The following is a 26788-nucleotide window of genomic DNA, read 5'->3' as shown; positions in this document are numbered from 1 at the left end:
ATTTTTTATATTTTTTTAAACGTATTGTGTGAGATTTGTTTCTTATATGTAGACCCCATGAAATGTAAGGCCATTAATATATGGTCTGTCAATATGCACAGGACCCCCTCGCGACCCCAAAAGAGCTGTGAACCAATCAGAGCGCAGCGTCTTAATACGGCGAGTCATAGAGTTTGCCTGAGGTGCTTGCTCTGTAGCTCTGGTGAAAAGAACTTTACAGTGGATCAGCGTTTGTGACCGCGACAGTGTTGAGAAACTTCTAAGGGGCAGGACGCGCGCGCACTAAAACAAACTCAAAGCATCCTCGCGCAAGCAACGGTCAGGAGAAATCTGACTCTGAATCTTTTCTTCACATTTTTTGTCTCCCTAAGTCTTTTATTTTTTCCCAGTAGTGCCCGCGTTGACATTTCGAACCAATGTCTTGTCATTTTCCCTCAGCTCGTCGCTGAATCTTCTGTCGAGGTTATTTTTTTGACGAGGAACAGTTGGAAATCTCAAGATGGACTTGAGACCTTCGCCGTTTTTTCTTTGTCTGATATTAGTGCTTAACGTTTTGTCAGCAGCCCAGGACACAAATGAAGAAATCCCTGAGGGAGCGTCCACCTTGGCGTTTGTGTTTGATGTAACCGGCTCCATGTACGATGATTTAGTGCAAGTGATTGAAGGAGCATCGAAGATATTGGAAACATCTCTCAGCAGACCTCAGAGACCACTGTACAACTTCGCATTGGTGCCTTTTCATGACCCAGGTACATAAAACAACGCAAATGAGCTTTTATTTTCTTAATGAAAGTTATCTTGTCCCTACGCAAATCTATTTCACAGTAAGTCTGTGGCATTAAAATATAATTCTTTCTTTTTTGCACAAAGTTCTCCTTCCTAGCATTTTTGGGGGACATTATGTTTTGTTTGATAATTATAACCTGTTCTTTCTTCCCTTAGCGAACCTTTAACTACAAATCATATACTGTGTTTTCCAGTCATCAAACTAGACCATTTTACTTTATATTATTAATACATATTTCAAAGTAAATGTTTTTCTTTCTTTCTTGATTTAAGCATAAATCTAATGCAATTTGGTTTATTCTTAATACAAGAAAGAAAAAAAAAACATTTTGCCAAGGGGTAAGAAAAATAAACTATCTCTCTTACACAACTTTTCTTGTTAGGAAAATGTATCTTGTTTTAAGGATGTTTACAGATGTAGCTCATCTGAAAGAGGGACTTGTTGACAGAAACATGACAAATCTGTTAGTTTGCTGAGAGCTGCTTCATGCTGAAGTGTCTCACACCTACAGGAGGTATCAAAGCATTGTTTGTAGTGCCCAGATGTTCTGTGCGCTGAATTCACTGTCATTATCATTCCGTCTGTCCAGGCGGAACAAGCTTGGAAGCATTTGAATGCCTGCTAGTGCAGCCTTTTTCCATGGAAGGTACTTTGCTGACTGTACACAACAGTTAGTCCACTAACAGCTCTAATAATTTGGTATTTTTTTCAGTAGACATGGGTTAAGAGTCAATATGTTGCATGTACATTTAATAAAGTTAGATTTGTGTAAAGTATACCTGATATACTGAATGATGATACGAGGACCTGAATAATGAATGACAGACTCACTTTTTTGGGGGCAAAAAAGTTTTGGCTTTGTAATTAGTTCAAGTACAAAGGCAAGTTCACTTCTGTAATCTACAAAAGCTGAAACAAGCTGATGGCATACAAATGATAAAATTGCAGGGTAAGCAACTTCTTAGTAAGGATGAAAAACTATGCATCTAAAGTCTTCAAACGCCTTCGAAGAGTGAGAGAGAGTCTCAAAAGAAAGTATCGTCTCAAGAGATGTTAAGCCTCCCCCTTATTCGTTCCCAACCTGAATCTGACCTAAAGTGTCCAAACACAGCATGCCAAATACATTTTCCATCCACTCCTTGGGGTGCTCAGGAATTTCTTTCAAGATGCATGCTGTATCTGGTTATTGCTTCAGAATGCGCTGTCCACTCTAACTAAACCGAAAGATTTGCAAAACAAAAGAAGACTCATAGAGAGGGAGAGCAAGATTGCCTGTTCCTTCACAAAAACGGGTAAATCAGTATTCCAGATGTGTGAAATCATGTACTGAAACCGGGCTGTCGCCTATTTGTTTGCATTATTGTAGATCGTTTTATGAAGCCTCACAGATGCGAGATGCAGCCAAAGGAGTGGAATATGCATTATTTAGACAACATATAACACGAGCAGCTTGTTTGTCAAGAAATTGTCAATCTGCGTCTGGCTTTTTGGATAGTGTTCATGTGTTTTAGTGCATAAATCAAAGAACAACCCTGCTCTCAGGAAAGGAAGGACTAGATCAGTGCTTCCCAAACCTGTCCTGGAGGACCCCTAGCCCTGCACATTTTGTATGTCTCCCTTATCAGACACACCAAATTCATGTCTTGCAGTCTCTACTAACGAGCTGATGAGTTGAATCAGGTGTGTTAGATAAGGGAGACATACAAGGGAAGCACTGGACTAGATCAAACTGTGTACAGATTTGAATCCATTTCAGTTTGTTTTAATTTAGATCATTTAGCATATTTGGCTTCAGAGTCAACCAAAATTCTTGAGGAATTTCTGTAGCAAATTGATATCTAACTAATCATCAGTTATTTGCGATGATTTAGAATAGTAAGGAAAAATGCCTTTTGAGTTTTCCTACTTATTTTTGTTTATTTATTTATTTATTGGTTTGATTACCCATCTAACCCAGGTAAACAGATAAAAACGGTTAGCTGAGTTCTTTTTGGAGAATCGGTTTGGCTCATTCAGACTGTACTGGTAGATAAATGCATGCATAGAGACTAAAAGTTTAATCCTCTGGTAACTCTTCGACTGTGACCTGGAAGAGGAAATAGAAAGTCCCTTTGGGCACTGGATAAGGGTTAACAGTCAGTGGAGTCTTCAATGAGTTTCAGATGTCCTGAGATGTTTTAAAGAGCAGTTGGCCCATCGAGCAGTGTGTGGCCACAGGCTCCCTGTGCTACTGCTTTCCTAAGACTCCAGTGATGTACTTCCCACACACACATGCATGCATACTCAAATAAACACACACAGCCCTGTAAATATGGCCCCCTGTAATCCAGTTCCTGAACTTGGATGTGTTTAAATATGTGTGATTTTGGGCATAGAAACACTGTCAATTACTTAGAGCAGACTGAGTTTGGAAGCTATTTCTTACACACTTTTCAAGGTTTTTGCTCTTTATTAGTACTATTTATATCATATTATTTTGAGAACGCTTTGAATCTGTCCAAATATTGGCTTCTGGACAGGCTTTAGGGAGCTGGAGAATCATAGAGATGAACAGGAATACTTCTTTAGTTCATTCTTGTCATCCTAAAACTGTCAGGAAAAGCTGTGACAAATGATATAAACTTCAGACAGAGTATAAGCAGAATTGGTATTCTTAAGGGACCATTACTACTCTGGCTGAATTTTCCAGGTTCCTGAAGATCCCGATGATAGCAGCTGGATGGATATGAATATCAGTCAGCTTTCCAAAGAAAATAGTTTCCTTTGTCTTTCTGTAGTCAATGAAAAAAAGTTCCCTTATTTTTGCATGAGATTTATTTCGCTCTTTCTATATCCTGTCACAGTTTCAAATGGCTGAGCCTACCAAATAGTTTGACAGCCTGCTTTGTAAATGAACATTGACATGCTTACAACTTGTTGATGTCTTTGGAGCTATAATCACCTTGACATTTTTAAGGAGCATTTTATCCTTCTTCACTCTCGCATCTGCTCCCTATAGTTAGACCTTTTACCAAAGCTCTCAAAACGGGATAGGAGGAACATTGATGCTTTCAATGCTTTTAACATTTTCAAAGCTCATTGCTTAACTAAACAGCTCTTTGACCCTTTTGCTGCTTGTCCTCTGAAGCTACATTCATCTCGGAATACCCCTAGATTACAAGGGGATTGGCGTGAACATGGCCCGTAATGATGCCATTAGGCAGGAATTTGTGGCGGTGGGTGGGGTGGGTTAAATAGGGTTTCAGAGTACGGTGGAGTATGGTGTAATTCTTCTGTTTCATCTCTTTAATAATGAGGAGAGAATAATATAACACTCTTTAATTTGAGAACAGTGCATGCACTGATTCTAGTGCCTGAGGTGTTACATAAAGAGCCATTTTCCAAAAAGTGCTACTGTACCCAGTAGTTACTGTAAGCACTTACCTTATATTTATATGGGGACTCATGACATATATCAAAAGTGTGTGATTTTTTGTGGGGGTGGGGGGTAGGGGGTGGAATTAAACCTTGTAAGGATGCATTAAATTGATCAAAATTAAAGACATTTAACATGTTACAAAAAAAAAATCAGCATATTAGAATGATTTCTGAATGATCATGCCACACCAAAGACTGGCTGCTGAAAATTCAGTTTTGCCATCACAGTAATAAATTACATTTATGTTAAAATAGAAAACAACTATTTTAAATTGTATTAATATTTCACTATAATATTGTTTTTACAGTTTTTTTTTTTTTTTACCAAATAATTGCAGCCTTGGTCAATCAATCAATCAATCAATCAATCAAACTTTTTTTACAGACTCAAGGTCCAAATTGAAAAAAAAAAAAAGACAATAGGACAACATATACAACCCATAGCATCTACCACACACAATAAAGAGTTACAAAATACAGCAATACCAATGTCTCCACAACTTTGACTGATACCGTGTAGTACTAACCCTTATATTTTATATATTACCCTTATATATTACATTTTTAGAAGCATTTAGCCGGCAGATAAATCTATACATAAGATTTCGTAACAGTGCTTTAAAAGTGATTACTCTTGCACTCACAAACATTTCACTTGCACTATGCCATCTATGTCTCTTTAGTAAAATTCTCATTGCATCATTATAAGCTACTTGCAGCTTCTTTAAACTAGATGTTCTATAGTTGATCCACAAATGAGCAGTATAAAGTGTTGTACAGTATAAAAAGTGACACCTTCACCTCATCTGAACAGACACTAAACTTACATAAAAGTATATTCGCCTGCATATACATCATATGGCGTTGCCTTTCAATATCCTCATCGTCTGTCATGTGTTCAGTGATGAAATGTCCAAGGTATTTTACTTTCACACACACAGTGAGACTCTTATTAGACAACGTAAAAACTGGAAATTTTATACTTTTATCCTTCTTAGTTCTGCAAATCATAACCACACTTTTATCAGGATTATATAAAATATCATGTTCAAGACCATAATCAGAACACATAGTTAAAAGCTGTTGAAGACCAGCACTGCTAGGAATAAACACCACAAGATAATCTGCATACATAATATGATTCACTAGAATATTCCCAGTTATACACCCAGTTTTACAAGCATTCAAACATTCAGATCATCCATGTAAAGATTAAACAGAATTGGGGACAAAATCCCTTCTTGTCTCACGCCATTACTAACCCCAAAAGGGGCAGGGAGCTTATTGCCCCATTTTACTCGCATCATCTGGTGGGCATACCAATAAGCCAGGATTCTCACAATGTATTCAAATTGTATTGTAAAAGAGACTTAAAAAAAAAATCTTACTGACCCCAAACTTTTGAACAGTAGTAAACTACAAGTATTATTTTGCTGCAGTTCTTGGGATTCTAGATTATGACCACCAGATTTTTACTCTTAACTTCTGCTCACCAAGCCTGCACTTATTTGATCCAAAATACAACAAAAGCAGTAATATTGTGAAATATTTTTACTATTCAAAATAACTGCTTTCTATTTGAATATATTTTAAAATTTCCTATTTTTACTTAATTTATTCCTGTGATTTCAAAGCTGAATTTTTAGCATCATTACTCCAGTCACGTGATCCTTCAGAAATCATTCTTATATTTTGATATGCTGCTCGAAAATTTTTTTTTATTATTATTTGTCAGTCCTCTGTTGTGTGTGTCATGTGTTCCCGCCTCTTTTTTCCTTATTTGGTCATGTTCCTGTCCTTGTTTAGTGTGATTATTAGTTAAGTCTTGTCCAGCTGTGTTTTAGTCATTATCTGTGATTGTCATGTGTATTTAGTTCCTGCCTAGTTAGTTTTCGTCTGGTCTACTCGTTATTCCCCGGTGTTCCTGTCTGTGTTAACCTTGCTCTGATGTCGTCATTAAAGACTATTATTTTGAAGTTTATCCTCGTCTCCGTGTTCCTCGTTCCTCCCTGCTGTGTGCACTGTGACATTATTATGTTGAAAACAGTGGAGTAGTGAATTTCTTGATGAATTATAGTTCACTTTATTTTACAGTGAGTGTACTTCCCTGGTACATACATGGTAAATATCTTGTACCTACAGGCAAATGAGTGGTAACACAAGGTACTTACCTGAAATGTATGTACATGGTAACAAATAAGAAACATGGCTATACTTAACAGTCTTACATGCATTGTACCAATAAAGTGGGTACAAACAGGCACGTCCTTACAGTTTCCATATATGGTAACTGATAAGACACATTACTGTACATAGTATGGTATGTACATGGTAAATATTTAGCACCTACGGTAAAATGTGGTAGTATATGGTAAGAAACAAGACACATGCTGTACTTGGTATACACATGGTAAATATGTAGTACTTACAAACAAGTGTGTGCGTAATAACGTTCACTTACATGTAGTTTCAGTATATGGTAACCAGAGTTGGGTATAACGCGGTACACAGAAACGCGTTACTATAATCTAATTACTTTTCCTGGTGACGCAGTAAAGTAATGCGTTACATTTTAAATTTATGTGATTTGATTACAGTTACTTATGTCAATAAAATTACGTTACTTAAGTTACAAATGCAGTGTTAAAAATTATGAACTAAAAAATCATGTTTTGCGGGTCAGTATGCCCTTTAATAAATCACCGGACAATGTGAGCTAAAATGCAGGCGAGTCCTACAACATTTAAATGCAATGAAAGGTCGTATTTCAATTCATATGAATCATATTTCAAAATGTTGCACTCGACATATTTTAGTCTGGCATTATAATTTGGGAAAAGTTCAACAAGTGAATGTGTACAAGTTTATGTCACAGTAACACTAATAAGTAGCCTATAAATAAATGACTCATCAGAATGAGATCATCCGCTGCATTAAGCCGCGTCGGCATCACAATTCAAGGCTTATTCCTCAAAGCACGTCTTCTTCCAAAAACGAAAAGTAGCCGAGATGAACTTGAATCTTTCTTTGTATACGGAGGTGATGTGTACATTTACATGTTCGCACGTCTCAAGCTTGGTTTCGCGTGGATGATGATCTTATAGCACGATGTGCGTGGGTGTGATATAGGTGAGCTCAGAAGGGAGAGACTGTACCTCGACTGTACTTTTTTAAAGTAACTTACCCAACACTGATGGTAACTAATCAGATACATTATTATACTTACTAATGGTGGTAAATGTGTAGTACATAAGTGTGGTTAATAACAGGCACAAACATACAGTGAAACAATATGTGCTTACCAAAACTTTTACAAATTATGGATATCTGTAAGTTCAAGTCCTCCTGGTACATGCTTTGGAAGTTAGTTGGGAACATGGCAGTAACTGTGCAGCACTGCATAGTGTTAATACTGATCAAGCACAGTCCTTTTAAATAGGGATTTTGACTCATGACAATCAGGAGTTGCAAGTGCAAATATGAGTCTGGTAGCTACTGTATAATTCCAAAATAAAATCTGTCTACACACATAATTATTAGGAATGTATGTAATCAAAAATCCCTATTGGACCAATTAGTTAAGAGAATCAGTGTTGTTAAAGATAAGGCAAGTTAACTGCAATGGCACCTACCATCAATTTCTCAATAAGTGCCTTGGTCCATGTTTATACCCCCCAACTTGAGTACCGCATAACTTATACTGTACATTAACTAATAGGTACATACACAATTATGTACATAGTAAGTATATGGAAATAGGACTGTAAAATAAAGTGCACCATTTTACATAAACATTATACAGGAATTAGCAAGTTCTTCAAACTTTGTAAGCACTGTTGTGGAGAGCAATTTAGCTTTAACAGTCCTACACAAGCAATTGAAAAACAGACCTCTTTTTATTAGGTAAGGTTAGTACCTACCAAGCGTACCATATATACCAAGTACAGTATGTGTCTTGTTTGTTACCACATAATACCACATTTTTCTGTAGGTGCTACATATTTACCATGTATATATCATTAGTATGTACAGTAATAAAGTATGTCTTATTAGTTACCATATACGGATACTGGGGATGTGCCTGTTTGTACCCACTTGTCTGTAAGTACTACATATTTACCATGCATATACATTAGTAAGTACAGTAAGGTATCTAATTAGTTACCATGTACGGGCACTACCTGTAAGTGACCGTTCTTACCCACACTTGTCTGTATGTACAAACTAATTACCATGCACGTACGACTGTTAAGTACAGCTATGTTTCTTATTTGTTACCATGTACATACACTTCAGGTAAGTACTTTGTGTTACCACTCATTTGCTTGTAGGTACAAGATATTTACCATGTATGTACCAGGGAAGTACACGTACTGTAAAATAAAGTGTTACCGAAAGTTCAGAACAGTATTTATCTGAAATAGAAATCTTTTGTAACATTATAAATATCTTTATCATTACTCTTGGTCAATTTAAAGCATCCTTGCTAAATAAAAGTATTTTTATTTAGCAGGCTTTTTTGCATAATTTTTGCAGGCTTGGTGAGCGGAAGAGAATTCTTTAAAAAACATTAAAAATCTTACTGTTCAAATACATTTGACTGGTAGTGTATTTGGCCGCTGATTGCTCTTTCTGGGCTGTAGGAACTGTTTTGATTGGACTCGGAGGGATTCTTTGACCTTTTGTGACTGGTGCAGGGCAAAGGTCGAAGTCTGCTGGGAAGTTGAACTTGAGATGAGTTCGGAATGAAAGATGAAAGGACAATAGATGACTTTAGGCCTGTGCATGATTTTCAGATGCTTGAAAGACAAACATGGATACTATTAGAGCATAATTGCATTAGCTGCTACAAGTCAGTGGAAAATTAAAGCCTCTGTTTATGATGTAGAGCAAAGTTTTGCTTGCTCTAGGCCAAATAATTGCTTGTGCTTTTTCATTACTTTGATGTCACACATTCTTTTGTATTCTTTAAATATGACTAGATAAAGACAAAACACACTGTATAAGAGCACACAATGTACAAAATGGATTTATGACTGAACTTGGGTCTCTTATATAATGATGTGACATAAAACTTGGCTCAATTATAACAAAATAGCCATTTTTCTTACGCCATCATATTTCTCAGGTGTGTTTTTAATTGTAATTTTAGATGCTCAAGTATGTTAAATATTACCTAAATATGAGATGGGGCCTGTTGCACTGCAGAATTAGATCTTTACAAATTGTTTTGTGAATTTCAAAAATGTACCTTTGATTGGTAAAACATAATTATGCATAAATATGCATGAACTTCTGACAGTCCTGGGGCATCATATATAAAAATTATATACAAACAAATTTGCACATGCAGGGCTTAGTGCATTTCTCAGTCAAAAGTAGTCAAATGTGAAAACATTTCTCAAAACACACTATACTCTAAGGAGGTAATTACTCAGCACTGTTTATGATCAAAATTGGACTCTGCTACATTATTTAAATGATAGGACAGGCTGTTTTGATCATTTGTGAACAATTATGTTTTTCATTCAGAACTTTCTTCAGTTTTTGGCTCTGATTGGGGAAACGCATTTGGTCTTGCATAAATGAAGTCTGTTTGTGCCAGTCTTGTTAAGTGACATGATTTTGGATGATGTGACTCTATATTTATCTATTCAAAACAAAGTTATTTTTTTTCCTATCAAGCATGTGAAATGGGTACATTTTTGTTTGTAGTGAAATGTGGCATGTGACATGCTTCTTTTTTGTCTTTAGAGCTGTTTTAAGTGCTGTTCTGAAAGGATTCATTTTTTGAATGATATTTGAGTTACTATTACCGTCCTCGAGGACATTGGTGATTTCATGTACTGATCTGGATGGGGTTAGGATCTCTGTAATTATTACTTTATTGTGGTTGACCTATATATCGCCAAGGCCTATATTGCATTGGCTGAAATATATTTTTCAACTTTAAATTATGCTGTGCTATAGTGTTGTCACAGTACCAAAATTTCAGTATTCGGTACCGATACCAGTGAAAATCCACGGTTCTCTGTACCAATTTCGGTACCACATGCTAATTAAAAAACACACTATTTTTAATAATAAAGTCAAACAAAAATAAAATGTGCAAAAATCAATGCCATTCTTTATACTTATTTAAATTGTGTTTCAAGTTTTTCCGCAAGTAAAAAAAGTATGAAAAACAGTAAACAGTAAAGTTTCACCCAAATTTAATTTGTCTTTTAATTAATGAAATTTAAACACATTTTATTTTTTTGCTAAATAAAGGGGATTTACTATTAAAATTAAAATATGGAAGAAATATTGTGTGATTATTTCTTTAAAAATAAATATAAATTTTTTTCAACAGTAGTAATAGTATCACATACATTCAACTAAATAATAGTAATATATTTCTAGCACAATGTCCTTAAGATAAACTTTTATTTTGACGGGTTGCCGTGAATACCTTTAAATTTCTGTGTGTAGCTATATGATATGACGCTGGTTTTACTCAAATGAAACGGTAAAATGCTCGTGAAGTGACTCTCAGAGCAGTTCTGTAGATGTAATGTATTTATGTCCTCACTGAGACGGCAGATGCTGAAATCACAGCGAGCGTCAGTGTGTGTAGTAAAAAAAACGCGTCTCTGACATTCATTCATTCACACAGAGACTCGCAGAACATGCGGGATTCATATCTGAATCGACTTTTGCGGCTTAATATTTACAGATACTAGTCCATGTCGCGATTTGATTTAAGTGTAATGACCTACTTTTGATTAATTCATCCAAACTTTGACCAATTCCGTGACATTCCGTGCTAAACTGCAAATTCCGTTTTTATAACTGGATTCCGCGATTCCGTCCGCGTTTTCTGCATCGCGGAAATCATCGGGCCGTACGCGTCAAGAACCGGGTTGATGCGGTGATGACCACCGGTTCTTAAAAAAACTTGGTACCGTGACGTTTTCATTTTTTTAGTACCGACTTGGTACCGAAGTACCGGGTCTTTTGACAACACTACTGTGCTATATCCAGTTTGTCACTAAGCCATAGTCCTTGTGTAGTGTATGTAAAATTAGCATGGTCTGGTCTTTATTTGTGAAAAAATTATTTCCAGTTTGCACAGTGTCACTTGTCTGCCCTTCTAAGTTCCTGTTTTCCCTGATTTGGTTCTTATTAGTTAATCATCGATCATTGTCCCCACCTGATTTGCATTGTCTTGTTTGTTCTTTTGTTCTCGTCCCCTTATAAGTCCTCAGTTTTCCCCTTGTCTTTGTCTCAGCTTGATGTTCAATAAATGGAAAAATGTGTTAATGCTACTTCGTTCTTCTAACCTTTATTTAATTAACTATAACCACAAATCCGTGATACACAGACTTACCAGACTTATTAATTGTATGGTTGGTTACAGTATTATTTGCTTCCATTTTATTCATTTCTTTATTTTAGAAAATGTCATCACAACAATATTTTTTTATTATTGTGGTAAATATTATGTAAAATACATTTTAATTTAATTGCAGCATCCTTATATTAATGTAATAAGATAATGTAATATCATATGTATTAGCTTTATTTCGGCTAACCTGCTCTCTTAAGACATATTGGACAATATATTGGACAATATATTGGACATTAAAAACCTACAGTAAATCAGTTGATCACTGATTACTAATATGCGAGTGTCTGTTGCTTGGATGTATGAATCACATAACCCAATGAAATAAACCAAGTCCTATATATACAGTATATATAGTATTATGAAATTATGAATGTAATTGAATGAGAATTTAATTAAGCTATAATGAACATTTCGAACATTCTGAGGAGCCCAGAATCAGGTTGTAGATTCAGTTCTGTTTTCATTGCCTGTGAAGCCAGCAATACCAAATTTCTTTTCTCTTTTTTTAACCGAGAAAGTTGGGAAAACGGTCCAAATCTGTAATGTAATGGAAAAAGACATTTAGCTTTAGTTACAGTTCTATAAAAGTAAAAATAAATGAGAAGGGAAAAAATAATATACACAATCACAGACAGTCCTAAATCCAACCATAGTTAAATTTCTTTTTAAATTAGCTAAAAAAACAGCATGTAAGTTGTTTGGTAAGACATTTTATAGAGGCTGTGCGAGGGAAAACCCTGACATGTTCAATTTGTGATTAAGTATGTATCTGAAACGCTCATTTACCTGACCTCCTCCTCACGGAAAATGAGTCTCATCTGAATGAGATCCGACTTTATGCCCCGAGTGACACAACACGGGTAGTTTAAAACAGACAACAGCTGAAGTGCTGTCAAGAAGTTCTTGTTATTAAATGTTTAAAATATTTTAATTACATTTTTACATTAATTCAAATGTCTCTTTTTCAGAGAAAACGTTTTGAAATATTAGGCATAGTAAGAGATTTATTTTCAATCATTTTCGCCTTTTCACAGATTTGATTAGCTTTCATGTCTTTTTTCATCTCTCCTCTGCTCTCGACCCCTGATTTGCATTCCTATCTGGGTCTGTCTATTCCTGTCTTTCTTCATCCCTTTCTGTCTCCCCATTTTTTTTTTTTGTCTCCCAGGGGAGTCACCGTCTCACAAACATTTCCTGAGCGGCTGAAAAAACGCCAGTCAGCTCCCAGCTGGCATACCGGCATCTGCTGTGTCTGTGTTATGATCTCTGGTCTGATTTTTGGCTTTACAGAGCAAGCGATGGAGACCTTCTGACCTTCAGTTCAGGCTTTTCTTTAGAGGCCAACCTGCTGAAAGTTTTGTGGTGTGAGCATAAGAGAAGTGTGAGGAAATGGATGGTTAGACTCAGTCCTCTCTGGGTTTGTGGTTTTGAGTGAGTGGAGCATGTGTGTGGTCAATGATTCAGCCAATGGTGCTGGGTCTTTGTCTATAGGATATCTGACACAATTAAACAAATGTACTCTACATCAGAGCAACAAATGTTGTGTACTGAAAGAGTTTGTGTGCTTTACATCCTATAAAGTGGTTCAGGACTGGATTGTTTTTTGTTGGCCCTATTGGACTCATATGACTAATGCTTTGCACCAATATACAGTTGCTTTCCATTAAATGGCTTTGTTTGAGTTACCATAAACAAATCCTCAAAGCTCATTCTGTACCAAAACTGGATAAACTTTTTGCTCTAAAACTGATAGTACATTTGAGCTGTTCAGAGCTCTCATATTTTTACAAAACCTTGTGTAGCTAGCTGTATTATACAGATAGATATTGTTACTTTGGTCATACTTGTAAACCAGCAGCATTTAAATCAATTCAGCTAAATGCAGTTATGTCATGAGAAAGTTATGGACTTGCAACCAGTGACTTGGCAAGGCTTAAAAACAAATGTACATCAACCAACGCTCTATATGTTAGGGCCAACAGTCTTACATCACAGCCGATGTTTCTGGTTTTTAAATGATTGTATGTTGAGAGTAATGGAAGCCATATGTTACATATTGTAGCTGTAGATAGCATTCATATTGAGTAGCTGAGAAGAGTTGATTTATAGTTTGTGAGGTATTACTTAAGAAAGAACCAAGTATAAGAAACTTCATTTGATGTATTTGTATTTTATTTTTTATTTTTATCCCATTTTTTTTGCATATGATAACACAACTGTCTGGTAAAAAGGACTTTCTTCCTCTCATTTATCTCTTTTAAATATGGGTCTTTGAATCAAATTGTCAGTAAAATGTCTTTGTAAGAAGTCTTTTCTCCCAAAGGCTAAAAGTAGAGTAAAACAGTGATATTGTGGAATATTATTACAAATTAAATTGTATTACTATTTTTTATGTAATTCATTCCTGTGATGGCAAAGCTGAATTTTCAGTAGCCATTACTCAAGTATTCAGTGTTACTTGATCCTTCAGAAATCATTCTAATAAGCTGATTTAGTGCTCAAGAAACGCTACCACCATTATAGTCGGATGATGACTGATTACAAGTCTCTCTGGGGGGAAAAATAACTTCCATAAGATTTATTTGATATTCAGTATAAACCGTTCAGGTTTTATATGCCCTTCTGTTCTGATTATTTTAAGTTTTTTTGTTGTTCTGGTGGCAGCTGTAGTCACATACTGAGGGAAAAACTTTGACTCGTTTTGACTGTTTTACGGGGGCGCTGTCACATCACCAGCCATTCGATGGTGTCAGTCAAACATGGACACTCCTCCAGAGGGCTCCAACTGGAAACCCTGAGTCTCACTCAGCCAATGAAACATACCCAAGGCCAAACCAATCATGCTACTGGCCTAAATTAGAAACAGATTGGCTTTAGACCCCTTAGTCAAGCTTAACCTTTGCCTTCTGATGACATCAGAAAACTTACCATTAACATACGTTTTGTAAGGATTCTCTTCTATGAAAGCTTCAGTGTCAGCAAAATTTTTTTTTTTTTGTCTGAACAGTTTTCATATATACTGAAGCATTACATACACATTCAAACCTAATAAACATTCATGATCACATCTATATTAACAGTCCACAATGCGCACACACACACACACACACATAAATACATTGCAAAACCTCGCAATGTTCTTTCTTACTTTTCCGACACACTTTGGCACATTGTTGGTTTTGTGGTCAAGCTTCCTGGTAGGTTTACAGCTGGTCTCAAACCAGACAGATATATTAATGACTTCAAACATACACTAATATATATTTTGGATAATCAAAACAGTAATATTACAATAATATTATGAAATGGATAGTTCTGCCTTTAAATTCTGATTGGTAAGCCGCATTTGAAGGTAAATGAATGATAAACTGTACGTGTACCAATAACCACACATCAGTTACAGGTGCATCTCAATAAATTAGAATGTCGTGGAAAAGTTAATTTATTTCCTGGCCAAATTCCCTCCACTGGCCCTTGTCAATCATGGCTTCCCAATAATCTCCATCCACTTGATTGGCTCTATGACACTCTCTCCTCTCCACCTGTAGCTGGTGTGTGGTGAGCGCACTGGCGCCGTTGTCCTGTGGCTGCCGTCGCATCATCCAAATGGATGCTGCACACTGGTGATGGTTGAGGATCATATTCCCCATATGATTGTAAAGCGCTTTGGGTGTATTGCAATACACAATAAAGCGCTATATAAATGCCCCATTCATTCATTCATTCATTCATTTCAGTAATTGAACTCAAATTGTGAAACTCGTGTATTAAATAAATTCAATGCACACAGACTGAAGTAGTTTAAGTCTTTGGTTCTTTTAATTGTGATGATTTTGGCTCACATTTAACTAAAACCCACCAATTCACTATCTCAACAAATTAGAATACTTCATAAGACCAATAAAAAAACATTTTTAGTGAATTGTTGGCCTTCTGGAAAGTATGTTCATTTACTTTATATGTACTCAATACTTGGTAGGGGCTCCTTTTGCTTTGATTACTGCCTCAATTTGGCGTGGCATGGAGGTGATCAGTTTGTGGCACTGCTGAGGTGGTATGGAAGCCCAGGTTGCTTTGATAGCGGCCTTCAGGTCATCTGCATTGCTGGGTCTGGTGTCTCTCATCTTCCTCTTGACAATACCCCATAGATTGTCTATGGGGTTCAGGTCAGGCAAGTTTGCTGGCCAATCAAGCACAGTAACACCATGGTCATTGAACCAGCTTTTGATACCTTTGGCAGTGTGGGCAGGTGCCAAGTCCTGCTGGAAAATTAAATCAGCATCTCCATAAACCTTGTCAGCAGAAGGAAGCATGAAGTGCTCTAAAATTTCTTGGTAGATGGCTGCGTTGACTGTGGACTTCAGAAAACACAGTGTACCAACACCAGCAGATGACATGGCAGCCCAAATCATCGCTGACTGTGGAAACTTCACACTGGACTTCAAGCAACATGGATTCTGTGCCTCTCCACTCTTCCTCCAGACTCTGGGACCTTGATTTCCAAATGAAATTCAAGATTTACTTTCATCTGAAAAGAGGACTTTGGACCACTGAGCAACAGTCCAGTTCTTTTTCCCCAGGTAAGACGCTTCTGACGTTGTCTCTGGTTCAGAAGTGGCTTGGTAGCCCTTTTCCTGAAGACGTCTGAGCGTGGTGACTCTTGATGCACTGACTCCAGCTTCAGTCCACTCCTTGTGAAGCTCTCACAAGTGTTTGAATCAGCTTTGCTTGACAGTATTCTCAAGCTTGCAGTCATCCCTGTTGCTTGTGCACCTTTTCCTACCCAAATTCTTCCTTCCGGTCAACTTTGCATTTAATATGCTTTGATACAGCACTCTGTAAACAGCCACACCTTTCAGTAATGACCCTCTGTGACTTTCCCTCTTTGTGGAGGGCGTCAATGTTCATCTTCTGGATAATTGCCAATTCAGCAGTCTTCTCCATTATTGTGGTTTCAAAGAACAAGAGATACCCGGGATTTATACTGTAGGGATGGTCATTAATTGAAACTCAAATGTAAATATTCTAATATTTTGAGATACTGATTTTTGACTTTCATGAGCTGTAAGCTCTAATCATCAAAATTAAAACAAAAAAAAACTTTTGAAATGTTTTACTTTACATGCAATGAATCTAAAATATATGAAAGTTTCACTTTTTGAAATAACTTACAAGAAAAAATGAACTTTTTCACGACATTCTAATTTATTGAGATGCACCTGTATATTCTACATTAATGTGACAAGTTGCAGTGTTGCTTGATAAATGATATGGAGTGCACCACTTAATATAATTGCAAGTTTTTTCTCATATGTGACCCTGGACCACAAAACCAGTCTTAAGTTGCTGGGGTATATTTGTAGCAATAGCCAAAAATACATTGTATGGGTCAAAATGATCAATTTTTCTTTTATGCCAAAAATCATTAGGATATTAAGTCAAGATCATGTTCCATGAAGATATTTTGTAAATTTCTTACCATAAATATATCAAAACTTAATTTTTGATTAGCAATATGCATTGCTAAGAACATCATTTGGACAACGTTAAAGGCGATTTTCTCAATATTTAGATTTTTTTGCACCCTCAGATTGCAGATTTTGAAATAGTTGTATCTCGGCCAAAATATTTTCCGATCCTAACACACCATACACCATTGGAAAGCTTATTTATTCAGCTTTCATTTTGATGTATAAATCTCAATTTCGAAAAATTTACACTTTGTGGTCCAGGGTCACATATTGTTTGGGACACATCCCGCTTTTCTTTTCATGTCACTCCATGTTTCTCTGTTACCTTTATGGCACAACGAGTGTGGAGAGTTATGATTCTATCCTGAACATTGGTTGTGGTGAAGTTGAGGCAGCCCTGGCTCATTGAACTGTTCTTTTTCATCAGTCATCTTTTTTTCTTCCTTTCTTACAAAGGCTTACTGTTTTGGTAGTTTCCTGGCATGATGCTGAAGTAATTGAAATGATTATCCTGCATCAGTGAAATATTTCTGTTCCTAGAGGAGTCTGTGCAACATATTTGCAGTCAGCGGATGTTTTAATAAATTTTATTTCTGTTATTTCCTCCCAATAGTTCATGATGTTAATTCTGTTAGTAATTTAGTGTATTCATTATGTTATTTGGTTATTCTTGGACTTGATTGCTGTACCTACAATTTTATAAACATGGTCATCAAATGTCCATCTTGGATCTACAAGAGGAAAGACACGTAAAGGAGGAAGAATCCATTGTAGATGTTGTTGTAAATTTCTACTTAAAACTTTATATGAACAACATTTTAAAACGTATTGAAAAAAGAGGGTGATCTCATAAAAGTGCCACAGCATTGAAACATTCATTTCTACTATCTACACTGGCATCATAGTATTGTCATTGTGGTCAGTGCCCTGTAATAAATACAATATGTTTATCCCTGGAGCGTAAACAGCATCTGATGCTCTTAATCATTCATTTGCATAGTACATAGTGAGTTTGTTTCAGAACCTCCTGATTGCTGGAATAAAAGGGATGAAAACAAATGTTCAGGGCTGTTAATATGATTGCTTCCACATCTATATAAACGCTTTGGTCTTTGGCAGGAGAGATGTGGTGGAGGGTTAGTAACTTAACTTCCACAGTGGTTTCCCAGGCTCCATCCATCTCTTTTTAAGATTGTTCCTTAATTTTTCATTTAGACGGACAAGCTGCAGTGATTTGGCCTTTAGTGAAGAGAACTACTTATTTTTGAAAATGAGCTTTTAATAATAATAATAATAGAAGGCAGGGGGCATAGAGATAGCATTTCTAGAAATGTTAGTTTAATAGCCTCTCTTCTTAAAACATTTCTCTTGAGTCTTGCTTTTCAGATGTTCAAATGTAATCTGTCTAAGGTCAGAAAGTTGCAGAGCTGTTTTGTTACTTTCAATAAATGCTTATTTTTTTTCATTGAGAAGGACATTTTAAAATTGAAACTTATGGAGCTTTCAATGTTTTCATACTAGAGTAACATTTTTCCTCAAATGATCATGGAAAATGTGAGTACTCATTGTATGACCCCTTGAATGGTTTCAAATACTTAAAGTGTTTTAAAAGATCTGTCGTCATTATTTAGTGCTGACTGCAAGCATATGTCTATGTTCATGAGAAAACACTGTGACTGTTTCCTTCAATGATCTAAGCTGACCTAAAATCAGATAGCTCAAATAAATCACTTGCTTCCTCTTTTATTATCGTTCATTTTCTTCTATAAGTTTTTGGTAAGACTTTCTTTGAAGCCCATATTTATAATACATTATAAGGGTATTTTTACGCATTATAATTAATGCATAATGCATTATAAAAAACCTTATAATCAGTGATGGGAATAACGGCGTTATAAATAAACAGCGTTACTAACGGCGTTATTTTTTTCAGTAATGAGTCATCAAACGAATTACTGTTTCCCCCGTTACAACGCCGCATATTATATTATTAGAATTTAATTTTTCAGTTCATCTGAATGGATGCGCAGTGTAGCTGTATTTGATGTACCATAAACTCTAGAGTGAAGGCGTACACCTCGCCGTCACTTTCTCTCACATACACGCACGCAAAGAAAGATACAGAGCAAGAGAGTCTTTCATAACATGCAGAATTGACGCGCTACATATAAACGATATTCTTTGTTGTATTTTCCAGTCAAAATAACGGAGTTCCTTTGGAATTCTTTAGCTTTTAAGAACTGCCGGTTTCTCTGGTGGTGGGCGTAACTAATGCACAAACGACAATCTCATTGGCTGGAGCTCACCTATTATCGTCCCTGTTTTGATTTCAGCAAATCAGTTCGAGCGAACGCAGACAACGTGAGTAATATTCATGAACCCAGCAGCTCATTAATCCTTATGCGTTTTATATTGATGACAAATATGCATTCATACTTGGTTATTCTAAGTTCTATCATCATATAATATTAAATTATCATAATATTATATTATAATGCTTGACTGACTGATACTAAGTGTCAGTAGATAAATAGTGTAGATGAATGTACAATGTTTTATAATAATAAGTTAATCTTTTTAGTGTCCATTTCATTAATTTAACATATTTAATATTGGGGGCATCCAAAGTTATTTGACATTTTGAATTTAAAAAAAAAAGTAACACAATAGTTACTTTCCCTGGTAATTAGTTACTATTATAATGATGTAACTCAGTTACTAACTCAGTTACTATTTGTGAGAAGTAACTAGTAACTATAACTAATTACTTTTTTAAAGTAACGTGCCCAACACTGCTTATAATATGTTATATCATAAGAACAGTTTTAATGTATTATAATATTTACTTATTAGTGGTTATAGCTTTTAAGTGTATGATGATTTATAACACACAGTGAACACGTTGCATCCACTTAAGTTACAATGGATTCAATTTCTCATAGTTATAATGTATTATAAGTCTCATATCTTGCCATCTTTCTTATGCTACTTTACTTAAAGCCATCAATGACCACTTATAAGTATAGTAATAATAATAGTAATATTTTTTTTTCTCTGTTTGAAGCCATAAGATGAGATATCAGATAAGATGAATGTGTAATATGACACATTTGCTTTGAACTATTTTTATTTTAATATGTTTGATTATTTTGATGGTACCATATAGACAGCTTTGATAAGTAACTCTGCATGTCAACTAGCAGTCAGTGGAGTATTAGTAGTATATCTGTTAAATATATGCTAACACTTTATTTTGATGGTTCCCCAACAGACAAACTGACTATAAGTAACTTTGCAAGTACGTCAACATTCTACCTACACTAATCTAACCCTAAGCCTACTAATACTCTAATGAGAGTTAGTTGACATGTAGTTGCAATGTTGTTTATAGTCAATAGACTAAGGGGACCATCAAAATAAAAACCTAACATATAAACATTGCATTTATTTTAGTTTTTTTTCAGTTGAAAGTATTAACTAGCTCACATCAAAATTAATATTAGCCTCACAGGGAACACTCAAATAACACTCCACACCCAACCACTTACAAGATGTACTGTAGTAAGATACTATGCAGATCTTAAATAATGTCAAGATATATAGTCCATTATCAATGTAAATGGTTTAATATGGTGTTCATTGTGTTATAAATAATCATAATCTTAAATGTTATAACCAGAAATGCGTAAGCATTATGATGTATTATAATTGTTGTTATGATTATTTATAAGAGGATATAACATATTATAAGTTTTTTTTTTATAATGCATTATGCATTCATTATAATGCCTTAAGAATACCCTTATAAAGTATTATAAATATGGGCTTCATAGAAAGTGTTACCAAGTTTTTTACGCTTTTATTCACCATAATCATAAGTTCATCATCTGTTGTCTGTGTTTCTGCTAAATGTCTTCCAATTTGATTTGTCATTATTTTTTTCTCCTTTTCAAAGTTGTTCTAATGCAACTGCCATTTAAGAGCCCTCGCAGCACTTCACCATTTCCCCCGTTTTTAATGTTTCCATGTGCTCTTTGCCCCAGCTTCCTGACTGTGATGCCGCTTTTAGGTGAAAGGAGAGGTAAAGATGACCAGCGTCCAGGCTTCTGAGATAAAACCCCCTTAATCGAGAGAAATGTCCCAGGACTTTGTAAACTTTTCCATTCATGAAAGCATTCACTTAAAGCCAGTTCAGCATGCAGAGCAGTCAAAATTACTATCCTGTGAAACACAGCTTTGATCATCCAAATGTTCTTTTTCTGCACTTCAAGGGTTTTCTATAGTGCCAAAATATCAGCGCTCTGAATCTGAATCTCTCTTGAGGAAGATTTTACAGTTCTGCAAGGATTTGTTTATACAGTGTTTTCAAGAAGTTACATTAGAGCATAAAGTTTTTCTTTGTTCACATAAACTGAAAGCAAACCATAGGAAATCAGTTATAAATTTTTATTTTCTGAAGATGGTAATATATGCGAAAACAAAATACACTTCAGAGACACGTTAGATATGGGGAATGCATCAAAAGGATCTCAGAGTCTCTCTTGCGCAGCCCCTATAATTTTTGGTGTCAAGAAATTTGTAGGTTTTGGACGCTACTGTACTTCCTGACTTCTTCAATGTAAAATGCTTTTGAATGAGTTCAAAGAGGATGTATTTGCTTAGTGGTTTGGGAAAAGCTTCACTTTTATAGGCTAGTTGTTTGAAGTCCTCCCTGCTATTAACAAAATAATCATGATAACGTGACTATTTTGTTTGTATGAAATTTGTGTCTGATAGCAGTGTGTATGAATGGAGTGAGTGAGTTGTTATGTTTGGTACAATGTGTCAGCTTGGCACTACTATAATTAGCTTGTATGCTTCCTTGGAAAGAAAGAACATGTTTAACAGTTTTACAGCTCGTCAAACCTTGAACAAAGAAAGAAAGCTGGAAAGCAGAGACAACATGGCTTCAGAAACGGCACATGATGTCATTGGCCCATGCACACTGACACAGGCGACCGCAGCACAATGACCTCATGCCAGACTCTCCCGCCGCTGACAGAAGAGCATACCTGAGTTATAAGGTCTTTCCTATTATGAAGGAGAACAGCTGATGGGAACATAATGAGAAAAGGCTGTTTTTTTAGAACAGAGCCACTGCCGGTTAGACCCAGTAGGTTTAATTACCACAGCATGCTATGCTAATTAATGCAATACTTGGGCTGCACAATTAAACAAATGAAGATTTATATTGTAATATTGCCTGGTCTGATTTACTTAAATATGGTGTGTCCATACCTTATTCTGGCCCTGTAGCTCGAAATAAAGGCACAATATACACAACTCAACTCAATGTAATAGAAGGTTCCAAAAAAAAACAAAAAACCTTTTTTGCTTTCTAGGGCTCAGAAAACCTCCTGGCACTAAACAGGAAGCTCCCTGTCACCCTAGTTCAACTGTGACACTTGATCCTAGACATCCGCCACTGGCTGCCAGCATAAATATTTGGCATCTGAGTGGACAAAACAAAACTCGTTCTAATCTTTTGATCTACGAGGTCATTTGACCATAGTCCAATAGCGTATTTTTGCCTCTAACGGCATTTGTTGTTTTCTGCAGAGATTGGACCCATTACAATAACAACAGACCCCAAGAAGTTCCAGGATGAGCTGCGGGAGCTTTACGTCCAGGTGAGCTCATGTGCTTCACATTAGGTTTGTTGACATGTTTGATCACAGGTCTATTTGAATCCATATTCAGTCCAAAAATGTGCTCAGAGTCTTAAAAGCCAGAGAACAGTCACTCTGCTAAATTTTTCAAAAGTTATATATTTCCTATGAAAAAAAGAGTCTTTGCACCCATGGGATAGTATCTTTGGCTTATATTGCAGTATATCTGGCAGATATGATGATTTGAATGTGCACCTTTGTGATTTGAAAGCAATGCGCCTTGGGTATCCAGATTATTTAGATTTTACAATTCAGCAATGTGTTTTTAGGACTGTCAAATTTAACATTGATATTAATTAATATTAATTAATTTATATTGCTATTAAATATCTTTAATGCAATGCTTTTCAACATATTTAACAAATTCTATTTCACTTACTGTTCACTTACTGCCGGAAATCTTGAGATTATTGACAAACCTAGTTTAATTGTAAGAAATTAAAAAAATAAAAAAATAAATCTTTATGGTTTTTAAATAAAATCACTGTAGTACAATAACAATACCAACACCGATTATTAATTAAATTAATTAGTCCAATTATCTAGTCTTTTCAATATAATGCTTAATATTTTTCCTATTTTTTTTATTTCTGAAATGGGCTACTGAAATAAAAAAGCAGATATTTGAGAGTCTTGGACATCAAAATGTATAAAAATGTGTATTTATTGCAAATCTGGCAAATTACAGATTATTTTCACCGGTAGTGATTTGCCATGTCAGTTTCACAGTTTCAAACAGTTTCACTTGGACACCTCATTAAGAAACCTGTGTCTTCAGAATGAAGTGTCCTCTGTGTGTTTCTCACTCTCAGCATCTGTCCCAGCTGTTTGGGCCAAAGCAGGGAAAATGCAGACACACTGATTAAGTGCAATTCTGAATTTGCACAAAGAATGTTTTTTTTTTTTGTCTCGGAAGCAGAAGTTCAAGCAGAGCAGGATTTGGTCTAGTTTGTTTGGAGTTCATTGTAAGTGTGTGTTTCACTTGAAAGGGATAAATTATTCAAATCACCGTTTGCTGGTAATGTCTTTTCCAGCATCCAGAGAACAACCTGCCACTGGAAATGAACTACAAGAGTACATTCTGAGTACATTCTTAACCTTTCCTACAATCTTTCCACTGTTTGATGTTTGGGTTTGCTGTCCACTGTTGTATGTGTGTGTTTGTGTAAAGAACAGAGAAGCAAAGATCACTTGCTTCCAGATGTTTCATTCAGACACGTGCCCCCTGGAACGCATAATGAAGACAAGACTCTTTGCCCTCCATGTGAGAAGAGACAGACATACCTATATCACAGATACTCTGATGTACACAAACATTAGAAAACAGTTTACTTTTATCTGTGTCAGTTTAAAGGAAGGCACATATCTAACAGAACTCTTGGAAGTCATCCATTTGGGTCCAAGATTGTGCTCCGTGTTTCATTCCAAGGTCAACATCAGTTGCAGGCATGACTGACTCCCATGGCAAGCTTACAGAATGCCGTACATTTCTACTTTCATGATTAGGCCAAATCTACTGACCAGCTCGTTGCCCTTTCCAACTTTGTGCAATTAAGATAAATATCTGCCTTTGAGGAATCTGGATGTTCCATTGACAGAACACGTTGACAGTTGTGCTCATATTTATTTCAATTTATCTTGATTTATTTGTGTAGCATTTTTTTAAAGTTCCAAAGCAGCTGGACTGAAAAGAGGAGATAAATAAAGAAGATAAATGGAAAAGCAAATAAAAATAGACAGTGAGCAATTACAGTGCACAAGCCAGGGGTAAGAGGAAATGCTGTAGCTAAAACAGTTGAGCATGGTGCTAGCAACATCAAGGTTTTGGGTTCAGTCCCCAGGGAACGACAAAAATATAAACTGACAAAATATATACCTTGAATGTAATGTAAGTTGCTTTGGAAGAAAGTATCTATGAATGTAAAGAGTGCCAGTAAAAAGGAAAGACATTTATAATGGCATAAAATATTTTTTATTTAAAATAAATTTATATTCATCAAAGAATCCTGAAAAAATATCATGGTTTCCACAAAAATAAGCACAAAAGCTGTTTTCAGCATTGACAATAATATAAGAAATGTTTCTTGAGCACCAAATCAGCATACTAGAAGGATATTTGAAAGATCATGTGACACTGAAGACCGGCGTAAGGGCTGCTGAAATTTCAGCTTTGCCATCATAGTAATAAATTACATTTTAAAATATCTTAAGGATAAAATAGTTTTATTTAATTTGTAATAGCCTTACTGTGCATAAGAGACTTCATTTATAAGCATTTAAATAGCTTACCATTCCAAAAGCCTTGAATGGTAGTGTATACTAATAAAATCAAGCATTGCATCTCCTAGCACTAGAGAAAAGAAATAAAGCAACAGCCAGCTTTCTGTGTGTTTTTCATATAATGAACACTGATTTATTGACAAATAATGTTGGGTTTTTTCAGGGAGGAGGAGATTGTCCAGAGATGAGCATTGGAGCCATCAAGATTGCCCTTGAAATCTCCCTACCAGGGTCCTACATTTACGTGTTTACAGATGCCCGATCAAAAGACTACAAGTTGACTCATGAAGTTCTTCAGCTCATTCAGCAGAAACAGTCACAGGTATTAAATCATTCACTCAATTTTCAGCAACAATTTAGTAGCATTAATAACAGATCTGCCATGCTTTGCTCTGTAAATGTTGCCTTGCATGCAGTGCTAGCGTGAAAATTGTTATATTGCAGCACTTCTTTTTTTTTTATTGTTAAGTTGCTTTGGATAAAAGCAAAATTTATCTGAACATTTAGAATCGTGTACCAGAATACCACTAATGATCAGTATGTATGTATGTGTGTGGGCAGGTGGTTTTTGTGTTGACTGGTGACTGTGATGACCGATCGCACATCGGCTATAAGGTGTATGAGGAGATTGCCTCGACCAGCTCAGGACAGGTCTTCCATCTGGACAAGAAACAAGTCAATGAGGTAAGATTATTTGGGGCTACTTGTTTGACCCAAAGAATATCATTTTACAGTTTCTTTATGTTTCAGATAGTAACACATTGCTGCTGTTATATACTGTATGTCCAAGGAATAATAATGAAATGTCTTCATATTCTAGCTTGGTTACCAGCCCAGATTTTTATCCAGTAGACTCTGTATGATGATGACAGAGTGAGCAAATTAATAGAAAGACTGGAAAAGATGATGGAAACGCTTGAGGTGCAGTGATGCAGTATGCTCTCGGTTGAAGGCTTTGCTTTATTTGAGTATGGTAACATGGACATAAGTCCAGGATTCTGTTTTATAGCTCTCTGAAAACCAAGGATTTAGAAGAGTTCGCTCTTTTTAGATGTTCCAAGAAATTCCTATCAATCTTCATATGTGGTCAAGTTGCTGCTGCCTCAGAATTTTGACGTTAGAATCAAACGCAAACTAAAATATTTGAGACGACAAAAAAAGAGTTTTTGAGGTTGTAATTTTAAATGTCCATCAGAAGTCAGCTTCTCAAAATGTACAGTAATTTTTAAATCTCTTCCTCTTCCCTTTTTATATTTCTAGCCCTTTGCTATAGGTTTGTTCAGTTCTTCTAAGCTTAACCTTTTGTTATTCTTGATGATCTTATCTATATACATACATATACATATACATACATACATACATACACACACACACACACACACACACACACACACACACACACACACACATTATATATATATCCATCAATCATTTTGATGGACTTTACTCATTTTTATTTTATCTTTTCACTGCAGGTGTTGAAATGGGTAGAGGAGGCAGTGCAGTCCTCTAAGGTTCACTTGCTCTCGACTGATCATCAAAATGGGCTTTCAAACACTTGGCAGATCCCCTTTGACCCTAGCCTGAAGGAAGTGACTGTTGCCTTAAGCGGCCCTGCACCAAATATTGAGATCCGAAATTCTCAGGGTAAGGAGAACATTATCTGATTACAGTATTCCCAGAGCTAACACACAGTGTAGACTGATATAGAACTGAAGCATGTACTTCTTGTGCT

At 35.8% G+C, this 26788-nt stretch overlaps 1 protein-coding gene across 3 annotated transcripts in view; it reads left to right on the top strand.

Moving 5' to 3' along the window:
• Positions 1–209: 209 nt before the first annotated feature.
• Positions 210–26788, top strand: part of hmcn1 (hemicentin 1) — a 106751-nt gene continuing 80172 nt past the window's right edge. For 2 of the 3 annotated variants that reach the window (XM_058755069.1, XM_058755067.1), the window contains exons 1-5: positions 211–749; positions 22664–22734; positions 25217–25375; positions 25615–25737; positions 26529–26700. In XM_058755069.1, coding sequence (XP_058611052.1) covers positions 500–749; positions 22664–22734; positions 25217–25375; positions 25615–25737; positions 26529–26700 — 775 coding nt within the window. In that variant the 5' untranslated portion in view covers positions 211–499. Of the gene's footprint in view, positions 750–22663; positions 22735–25216; positions 25376–25614; positions 25738–26528; positions 26701–26788 lie in introns of all 3 variants that reach the window. The other variant, XM_058755068.1, reaches the window with a different exon arrangement.

Source organism: Onychostoma macrolepis, chromosome 20 (assembly GCF_012432095.1).
Source record: "Onychostoma macrolepis isolate SWU-2019 chromosome 20, ASM1243209v1, whole genome shotgun sequence".
In the NCBI taxonomy this organism is placed as follows: Eukaryota; Metazoa; Chordata; class Actinopteri; order Cypriniformes; family Cyprinidae; genus Onychostoma; species Onychostoma macrolepis.
This window is presented reverse-complemented; position numbering and strand designations above follow the sequence as displayed.